The sequence below is a fragment of the Ostrea edulis genome, chromosome 4 (genome assembly GCF_947568905.1).
Source record: "Ostrea edulis chromosome 4, xbOstEdul1.1, whole genome shotgun sequence".
Lineage (NCBI taxonomy): Eukaryota > Metazoa > Mollusca > Bivalvia > Ostreida > Ostreidae > Ostrea > Ostrea edulis.
Genome location: NC_079167.1, coordinates 33,453,017 through 33,463,435, shown reverse-complemented (window position 1 = coordinate 33,463,435; position 10,419 = coordinate 33,453,017). Strand labels below are relative to the sequence as shown.

At 33.0% G+C, this 10,419-nt stretch overlaps 1 protein-coding gene across 3 annotated transcripts; it reads right to left on the bottom strand.

The window, feature by feature from the left end:
• Positions 1-1,517: 1,517 nt before the first annotated feature.
• Positions 1,518-9,889, bottom strand: LOC125671098 (ubiquitin domain-containing protein UBFD1-like). Of its 3 annotated transcripts, none has more exons than XM_048906555.2 (8): positions 9,820-9,889; positions 8,550-8,681; positions 7,712-7,849; positions 7,570-7,605; positions 7,261-7,436; positions 5,493-5,667; positions 4,684-4,766; positions 1,518-1,991 (listed from the first exon to the last, which is right to left on the bottom strand). In XM_048906555.2, the coding sequence occupies exons 1-8, from the start codon at positions 9,839-9,841 to the stop codon at positions 1,881-1,883; spliced, it is 873 nt and encodes a 290-aa protein (XP_048762512.1). In that variant the 5' UTR covers positions 9,842-9,889; the 3' UTR covers positions 1,518-1,880. The 3 variants fall into 3 exon arrangements, with proteins under 3 accessions (XP_048762512.1, XP_056018422.1, XP_048762513.1); XM_056162447.1 differs by lacking the exon at positions 9,820-9,889 and adding an exon at positions 9,615-9,638; XM_048906556.2 differs by lacking the exon at positions 9,820-9,889 and adding an exon at positions 9,229-9,436.
• Positions 9,890-10,419: the final 530 nt, after the last annotated feature.

Below are 10,419 nucleotides of genomic sequence, written 5' to 3'. Positions count from 1 at the left end.
TCTATTAGGAGATATGCAGTCCTAGTCTTTAGACAATGAATTAGTCCGCGGGTGCAGCTGCAAAGTTTGTCTGCAGATCGGTATCAAATAACATTAGAGCGTGTCAACCTTTCTGGTACTAAACCAGGCCGCCACATTAGAACTTGTTGTTATAGACAGGGGGTTCTTCTTTCAATGTTGTTTTTTCATTATTATGTAAATTCTCTGTAGTTTTCTTCACATTTTGTAGCATTGTAAATGCAAAGTAGTAATGATTAATGTAAATCTTTGTACGGAAGAAAATGAAGACGGAATGAATGAACCAAGTGATGGTAACCCAAAGCGTGGCAGACGTACATGTAACCGTCAGAGTAATACACAGCTTAACTTACAAGGGCACCGGCACGATTTTTAATCGATTGAAATTGGCAGGGTTTTTTTTTTTTATCTTTTTGTTTTTATATAGAAATAAAGATCTTTTATAAATAAGAGGATTAAAATTAGTTTTACACCGGATACAATTTGTATTGATATAAAATCCGGCTCCCTAAATCATGTTTGTAAACATGGTGTTGGTCCGTATCTAGAGGGAGACGAATGCTAGCATTTCATACGACTGTAAACAAACGCTTGTAGATGATGTACGGTAGTGTGAACAACAAGATTTCTAAACAATATGTCAATAGCTTTCAGCATTTCGACATAGATTAATGCCAAGTCATTTTAGGGAGCAAGCACAAAGAAGTAGGAACTGAATATTTTCGTTGTAAAAGCTTTTTTCTCCAAGGGCGCCAACTTTTGGCGCCATGTTAAAAACCAAGTCACTTAATATATAAAGTTGTTTTAAAAATGAAAAGCTGACATGTAGATCTGGTGTCTCAAATACATCTTTGCTCATTTTGTTGCTATGTTTTACACATTTTTGTTTTACAAAAATCGTGTTAATACCCCTTTAATAAGAAATATTTAAGAAACATACAAGTGTAGCCCCCCACTCCCACCCCCAGTGTGGCAATATTGGTCAGTCAGTAGACTTCGTGTTGTCCACTCAATTTCTTGAGAACCCTTTGCTGGACAAACATCAAACTTGGTATAGTGGTACCTCCTAAGCGTAGATGACTCATTTTGATGTCACAAAGTCAAAGGTGTCAAACTGTATGTACTCCGGACTTACGAAATATTATCTGCTTTCCTTGATAGACGCAAACTTGGTACACTGGGATTCCTGTCGTTATAATAGATATTCTAAATTTAAAGTTGAGACACGTTTCAACCGACCGACCAACAGGCAAACATATAATGTCCCCTCTTTCTATGAGAGAGCATAAAAATGACTTGCTAATTTAATGCAGAATTTTCTCCAAGTTGACGATGCTCTTCTGATATTGTCTTTTACTGATTAACACGGCTAGATTAACCCACAGATTGATCTTATCTTTATCTTTGGACTTATCCACTGACATCACTATTTAGCATGATTCTCCATTTTGAGCGTCGGAAGAGAGGCTGCAATTGATAACCAAGAAGAATACAGAACATTTGGAATGAATAGTCTTTTCTTTTTAAATTGTACATGTTTGAAGTTTTAAATTAATGCGATAAACATGTGAAAACTAAAAACCCAGTCTTGAACCATGCATCACTAACATCTAATACCAATTAAATTAATACACTCAAATATATCACATTTACTGAGATTGTAGTCTGGTAAGGACTAGCAAACATTGTGCAAAACACCCGCACATATTTACATCATCAAGCTTTAAAACAATTTAACACAGTGTGTGTTTCATTTGTAAAATCATTGGTAAATACACATTGGAGAATTCATTTTCATCCTGTACGATTGAGCTGTTTAGGGGGAAAGCACGAGACCCTATGGCTGCTGATATGAACACAGGTCAGAAATACTGCCATTTTCCAAGAATGGTATCTTTGATTGCATCCACGTACTGTGCTGGTACCCAGTATATCCAGTACCGGGAGGCTTCCGTGGGTCCTAACTGTATACCCTGAAAAATACCACAGCCTTTAGCGAATTCTTTATTTCACCAACTACTGCTTAACAGGGACCATTCATCTCTACTTCTATCCAGTTTTCTGATGTCATAAAAGGTTAATCTTAATGGATGATGCATTTTATTCATACTTTATATACTGAATAAATTATCAAAAATCATCAGTTCAACTACATGTCAATTTTTCGAAAAACGTCTGATCACTTTCAAAAAGGCACATGTACATCTTCAATGTATCCATAACACCTGTACAAAGTTTGAGGAACATCAAGTTAGAGGTGTGAGAGGAGTTGATTACACAAAGTAAGTACCCTATTACAGCCCACCCGTCATTCACCATTCTATAAGCCGTTTGCACATTCAACCCGGCCAACCAGATCTTGATTCTCTAAAAATCTGTGTATGTTTATCATAAAAATATATAATTTAGCTTTTTTATATGCTTACAGCTTTTTCTTTCTTATTTTCATACTCTTAACTTGTATAACTTGAATCGTATGTTTGTATGTAAATTATTGATCTCATGTTATAAATGGTTTCAAGAGAATAAATGAACTTGAACTGACCTCCTAAATAGGTGATTATTTTGTCTGTGCAACTGATTTCCTAGCTAGCGGCTTCTTTTGTCTAGCATTTAATACTGTGTTCATATCATTAGAGATACATCTACTCAATTATCTGATATCAGGGATTGCCAAAACTCAGAAGTATCCTAATGTTGTAAAGATCTAACATTTAATCACATCACAAACACATATAACAATGACGGGACTAAAAGTAACATGATAGTTTATTTATTACATTTTATGCATGATTCTAATTTGCTGTTATTTTACTTAAGTAATTTTTTTTTTTTTTGGGGGATCTTGAATTACAATTTGCCTACTTCATTCAACAATTTCTGTAAACCTAATCAATTATGATCTACTCCATTACATAGAGGACAACTATTATCACAATGATATCTATCATGAATATAAATGTTCCCAAGGAATTAGTCAAATTCCTGAGCTTCATATCAACCTTCAGCTTGCAACTGATCATAGGATAGAGAAATAAAGACATATTCCATGTAAATAAAAATATCATATGGTCCAGACTTAACTTCCCCTTGCATTGTGTTCAGGTTTACTCATTGATAAGGTTCTCCAACTAGTGATCTCCACAACTATATCAACTGTTCAACTACATGTGAAATATACCTAAACTATAAATCTACATGTAGTATTGTACATGTGAGACATAGCAGAACTGTAAATCTACATGTGAAACACAGCAGAACTGTATATCTACAAGTACATGTGAAACATACCAGAACTATAAATCTACATGTGAAATATACCAGAACTATAAATCTACATGTGAAATATACCAGAACTATAAATCTACATGTGAAACATACCAGAACTGTTAATCTACATGTGAAATATACCAGAACTGTTAATCTACATGTACATGTGAAATATACCAGAACTATACATCTACATATGAAATATACCAGAACTATACATCTACATGTGATACATACCAGAACTGTTAATCTACATGTGAAATATACCAGAACTATACATCTACATGTACATGTGAAATATACCAGAACTATACATCTACATGTGAAATATACCAGAACTATAAATCTACATGTGAAACATACCAGAACTGTTAATCTACATGTGAAATATACCAGAACTATACATCTACATGTACATGTGAAATATACCAGAACTATACATCTACATGTGAAATATACCAGAACTATACATCTACATGTGAAATATACCAGAACTGTTAATCTACATGTAGATGTGAAACATACCAGAACTGTTAATCTACATGTGAAATATACCAGAACTATAAATCTACATGTGAAATATACCAGAACTATAAATCTACATGTGAAATATACCAGAACTGTTAATCTACATGTGAAATATACCAGAACTATACATCTACATGTGAAATATACCAGAACTATAAATCTACATGTGAAATATACCAGAACTATAAATCTACATGTGAAATATACTAGAACTATAAATCTACATGTGAAATATACCAGAACTATATATGTACATGTGAAACATACCAGAACTATACATCTACATGTGAAATATACCAGAACTGTTAATCTACATGTAGATGTGAAACATACCAGAACTGTTAATCTACATGTGAAATATACCAGAACTGTTAATCTACATGTACATGTGAAATATACCAGAACTATACATCTACATATGAAATATACCAGAACTATACATCTACATGTGAAATATACCAGAACTATACATCTACATGTGAAATATACCAGAACTGTTAATCTACATGTACATGTGAAACATACCAGAACTGTTAATCTATATGTGAAATATACCAGAACTATACATCTACATGTGAAATATACCAGAACTGTTAATCTACATGTAGATGTGAAACATACCAGAACTATAAATCTACATGTGAAATATACCAGAACTATATATGTACATGTGAAACATACCAGAACTATATATGTACATGTGAAACATACCAGAACTATAAATCTACATGTGAAACATACCAGAACTATACATCTACATGTGCATGTGAAATATACTAGAACTATAAATCTACATGTGAAATATACCAGAACTATAAATCTACATGTGAAATATACCAGAACTATAAATCTATATGTGATACATACCAGCATATGATATTCTTCATGGTCTTTTATAGCTTCACTGACTACAGCTTTGATGGAATTCATTGGAATTTTTTCAGTTCTTTCTGAAAACAAATAAGTTTTGTTTTAGGGAGTCAGTTGAGGAAATAATGATCTTCTCATTTGTTATTTGCGACATTTTAATGCCGATTTAATGGCAGCAAATTAAGTTTTCCAGACGACATGTGAGCAGATCAGGTAAAATAGATGTTTTTAATCATCAAATCAGCATTAACAGTCACAAATAACAAATCAGAAGATAATGAATTTCCATTCTAATGCAATTTATACACTCTGCTTGATGTTTATGTCTTATTTCTTTGAGTTTTACTGGGTTTTTTATATGAAATATGGCACAAAATATTTGCACATGTTTTATTTTTGCTTCATTCTGACATCACAGAAGAAAACTTTCCACTTTGTTTATGCTCCTTTAATTGCATAAATCATCGGTGCACTAGCCAATCAAAATGCAAATTACAAAACAAGCTCATTAGAACACAGCTTTAAATGGCGCATCCCATACAGAAACTCATAAACAACTGATTTCTATCAGTATGCTGTGATTTTTAAATCTTTGTCATCAACTCATAAACAAAAGAACAATTTACATTCATATTTCATCCCTTCTTTTCAGTTAAGAAACAAGTTCGACTGAAAACACAAGATACACTGTAACAAATCTTTATAGAGTAATTTAATAACAATTTTGTTTCATGATTTGATCTGACAATTACTGTTTTCACCCAGTTTAGAAAAGTATTTGAATCAGAATAAATTGATATCCATACCTTTTGTTCCCAGCCAAAGCTGGTCGACTTCCAATTTAAAGGTAAGTCGTACCTTCCCACCCGATTTGTTGTACATTCCGGATAAAGGAGTATGGGGCAGTGGCTCCTTCATATTTTTTATGCCAACTGGAACATCATCGGGTTTACCATGCTTATCCAGAACTCTTTTGTGTTCCTTCAAATGACACAAGATTTCAGTTTCAAATCTTAGAGCTAGTAAAACGAAAATAATAATATACCACTCTTCCACTACAAGAGATGAATTATCACTATCATTGCTATCATTATTATAATGTAAGATAGAAAAAGTATGAAATTATGTGCAAACTGCCACCAGAGTTCGTTTGTTCACAAACCAAACTCTTCCAGTTAGGCATTATGGAATAGCGATTTCTTAGGAACTACAAAACCACGTGGCCACGTATACTGTGTGATTCACTTTAGAATGACGAAAAAACATAACGTCAAACGTAAACAGTTCAAAACAAGAACGTAAACATCAAGTTCATTACTTTACACTAAAATTTGAACATAGTCTCCCTACTTTTTAGTGATCTTTTGATCATTTTATGCTTAAAATAAAATCCATACTTTTATATTAATGCTCTTAATGTCAATATTTTCATGCTTTATCTATGAACTACTTTTTTAGTGTTATTTGCCTGCATGAGAATCGCGGACTCACAAAATACAAATCTGTTTCTTGTACTGCGTCAGTCGGGAGAGGTCTATACGTAGAAGAGGCCTCGATGAGGAGTTTGAATTAAGTGTGCATAGGTAAGGTTCTATAACTCTGTGAGAGAATTTGACAATAGTGGACCGTCCTACATGTGTATAAATCTGTTAGTGTCCAATACAAGTGTACAGTACTATAAATCTGTTTGAGTGTCCAATACAAGTGTACAGTACTATAAATCTGTTATTTGTGTTTGTCTTATGCTATGGGTTTTTTTTCTTTCCTTTTTTATCATGTATTCATATTTAGATACTAATTCTAGATGTTAATTTTATGTTTGTGTATATGTTTTAATGCAGGACCACAATGGAAACTAGCCATATGCAAATCTGTGTCATCCTGGATAAATAAAGGTTATTATTATTTGAGAGTCCGACACTAGTGGACAGTTCTATAAATCTGTTAGAGTGTCCGACACTAGTGGACAGTTCTATAAATCTGTTAGAGTGTCCGACACTAGTGGACAGTTCTATAAATCTGTTAGAGTGTCCGACACTAGTGGACAGTTCTATAAATCTGTTAAGAGTTCCCGATACTAGTGGCTAAAACCCTGTTAAAGTGTTCAACACTTGTAGAAGGTTCTATAACGCTTTCATTTAAAGTGTCCCACACAAGTGGAAGGCTCCGTACCTCTGTCTGTTAAAGTGTCAAACACTAAATCGAGATGAATTACATAATATACGAAATATCATAATCTTAAAGTTTTGTATACAGATTTCATGATATAAAAATGCTAGCCTGCCATATCCTTATCTTATAATATCAAAAAATAATCCTCTCTTTATAAACCCTACTGGAAATAAGCTTTTTTAGCTTTATTGGATCATCCAAGGTAACGGGCACTTGTTTTCATCACATCAAATCACTCATTCCTATTACTAGAATAGTTATTCAAGATTCTTATGAGGTTATATTCACATATGCACATTATTCTTTAGCAGATGTGTATGCCTTTACTTGAATAAATAATAAAATAGACTGGTGGACTTTTTTCAATTTTCCATTACTGCAATAAGAAGAAACGTCGAGTACCTTCTGCTGGGACAGGGGTTCCTTTGTAGCTGCTGAAGCCTTGGCAGCCTCTTGCAGTTCTTGTGGGGAGGGCTTACTGACTGATAGCACATCATTTAATGTGGATCCCACCACCATGATCTTAGCTCCTTTGGTTACTTTTAAATCTTTTAATGTGGATTCATCCTTTGCGAGACCTGAAAATGAGAGATGTCTCATGTAAAATTTTCTCCATGAACAATATCCCTTTCAGTGAGTCATATAATGAAAGATAAATACCCAAGTAATCAACAAGTGTTTTCGCTTTACGGTACTCGATACCAAACTCACCTTTATACATAATTTTCTGCATTGCAGATGGAACACCTGTTGAAAAATAAAACAGCAAATCAAACACCCTAGGTTTTGTTAATGCATGCTCATTGAGATTTTTGTAACTGTTTGAAAATAACGAGAACTATGAAAAGTTTACCTGTGAGTGTCTGCACATGTGCCTTTAATTTAGCAACCGTTTCATGGGTTGGAAACGTTACATCATATTTTTGTTTATTGTATACAATTTTAAAGTCTACAGTCTCTACATGATCATGGTCACTGGGTTTTGTGGAATCTGTGGAAAAAATCAAACATTTCAAAAATAATTATCATTCAAAACGCATTCTGTCTCATTTTAGTCATACTCCATACATTAATACTTCTGATATACATCATGAAACCTAATTCAAAATAAAATGGAAAAGCTTTTGAAATCTTAAAATATGTATGCAGTGGATTAATCCCAAATTAAAATCTGTATAATGTATCAAAATCATAGGGTAAGAAAGTCTTAAATGGTATGTTTGGTAAAAAATATGTTGCCAGAATGTTGTCAATGTTACAGTAAAAAGCTTTTTATGTGATTCTGTAAGATTACAAAGTCAAGAAAATTCAATTCTCATGACATTTATGTTGCAAAAGTTTCTTAGTCCAGTTACTACATTATGAATCACCTGTATTGAATTACAATGTCCGTAATGTAAAAGTCTCAAGGAAAATTTCCAATCTGCATTCATTATTCTCTCCTTGACATGAAATTAACATTGATCATGTAATAAAGTTGAAACATCATAAAGCAGCTGCAGAAATATAGAAATGTTCGAGAAAGCCCAGCCCCACTAGAAAACTATAAAGATGTAACAAGAGATTTACCTAATTAGTTTGACTCAATATATTTCTCAATAAACAACAATTTTAAAGTGTTTATGTTTGTATTTTAAGTTAACCCTATAATATTCCATCTAATATTTGTTTTGTATTTTAACCCTATGCACCTGAGTTTGTTTTACAGTGGTTTTCATCACTCTTTGTTTTCTCATTGTTTTCATTCCCTCCTGGGTCTGATGGCTGCTGTGAATCTTCTGTTGCTTTCATAAGGTTGGATTTCTCATCTGTTTGGACCACTTCTGTAACCAGACAAAGCAAAGTTTGAATGATGATAATTTGGTGAATATCAAAATTGTAAGTGAAAGCTGATTTTATGGTCTTAATGTTGCAAAACAGAATTTTATAACGGACGTGATAGTGAACCTTGGGAATAACAATTTAGATGAGTACTAAAACCTTAAAATAGAACACAGTAATTCTAATTATAATAATGCAATTAAATATTAGTATTTCCTTTAGTGGTTTTTCCATAAAATTACATGTACATGTATATCACAAATTGTTACATCAAACTTCATAGTCTGTCATTCTTCTCTGACTTCAGTACACAATCAAAAGCTGTGCATCTTATCAATGCTAACCTGTGATCTGAATTTTAATTGGCTATATATATGGAATTATGTGTTAAACAGCTGCATCAGCATGTTTCACGAATATGCCATAATGCACAATCTCAATGATAAATATGGTTCACTACAGCAAATGTAGTGACACCACTTGCTTTCTGCTAAAATTTGAGTGCTAAGCTGCACATTCAACCGTCTAATATAAAAATTGTGACTCAACTACACATAAAATTGTTCTAAAACTTCCACTCTGAAACTGTGATAACCTGGCCCCAGTATGACACTGTATTAGCATTTCAATAAGGCCCAAGGAACATTTGAGTGGGAACAATTTACGTCATACAGTATATGATGAACAGCAGATTTAACTCAAGTCTGAAATGCATAACCATTCGCCTCAACACCGAGTCAACGGCAGCACCGTCACAATATCCTATTAAGTATGTCCGTATTCGATCAAGAATTGAACGGAGTTGTTTACATTCAATTAATGGCTTTAGCATATTTGAGAATCGGGAGAGGGACTGAATCGCAGATACATGATATAAGTAAACACATGATACCCAGCATGTAGTGACAAACAAACAATATCAATGTAACACGTACACGCTATATCATCATCCAAAAAAATATTTAAAATTACGTCATACGTATATTTAGATATCCATACACATTTCCAGTTTTTAGTTATGTTTAAAGATAAGCCAAATAACAAGATTTAAAGGAAAATACATTAAATAAATGATAGATATCATATTGCAAACAAGGAATTATTTCTTCGTCTGTTTCAGCCGTTTATGATAGAAATTACCTGTTTCCATTTTTCGTTTCATGTACTTTTCCGATCTCTTTCTATGAAGAGTTCGGATTCAAGGATGTTACTAAATCACGGAAAGAGTCTAAAAGTAATGGATTTCAAAATGAGAGATAATAACAACACAACACAATGGTGACGGTGATAGTAAAAAAAAAAAAAACCTTTACAATGATCCAATGCCACCATTTTAATTTTTTTATCTTTATCATTTCTACGTGTATCATAAAAAAATCAAGAAAATACAACTGAAAACTCTATTATCATTTTGTTGCTCCGCCTCATATATAATTCAAATATTCTTTCTAACTATTAGTCAAAAAACAAGTTATGGTTTCGGGCAAGAAAATTCACCAAAATACGATTTATTGTATTGGAGAAAGTGTCATATATATATAACCGAAAAGCCTATATAACAAACTGATGACGTTGCCCACTTTGACGTTATTTTTGACACAATTTACGAGGACACCCCCCCCCCCCCAACCACCTACCACCAAGTCGTATAATCAAGCTTTGTTTTGAAACGTCCGACATTGCAGGAAAAAACAACTTGTACCACACACATAGAAATAGCAATTTTTAATAAATACGTTT

Coding starts and splice junctions, on each gene's coding strand:
- LOC125671098 (XM_048906555.2), bottom strand. CDS start 9,841: ATGAAACGAAAAATGGAAACAG. Junction 8,682..9,819: donor GAAACGAAAAATGGAAACAG/GTAATTTCTATC, acceptor GTCTGGTTACAG/AAGTGGTCCAAACAGATGAG. Junction 7,850..8,549: donor CCACTGTAAAACAAACTCAG/GTGCATAGGGTT, acceptor TTTTTTCCACAG/ATTCCACAAAACCCAGTGAC.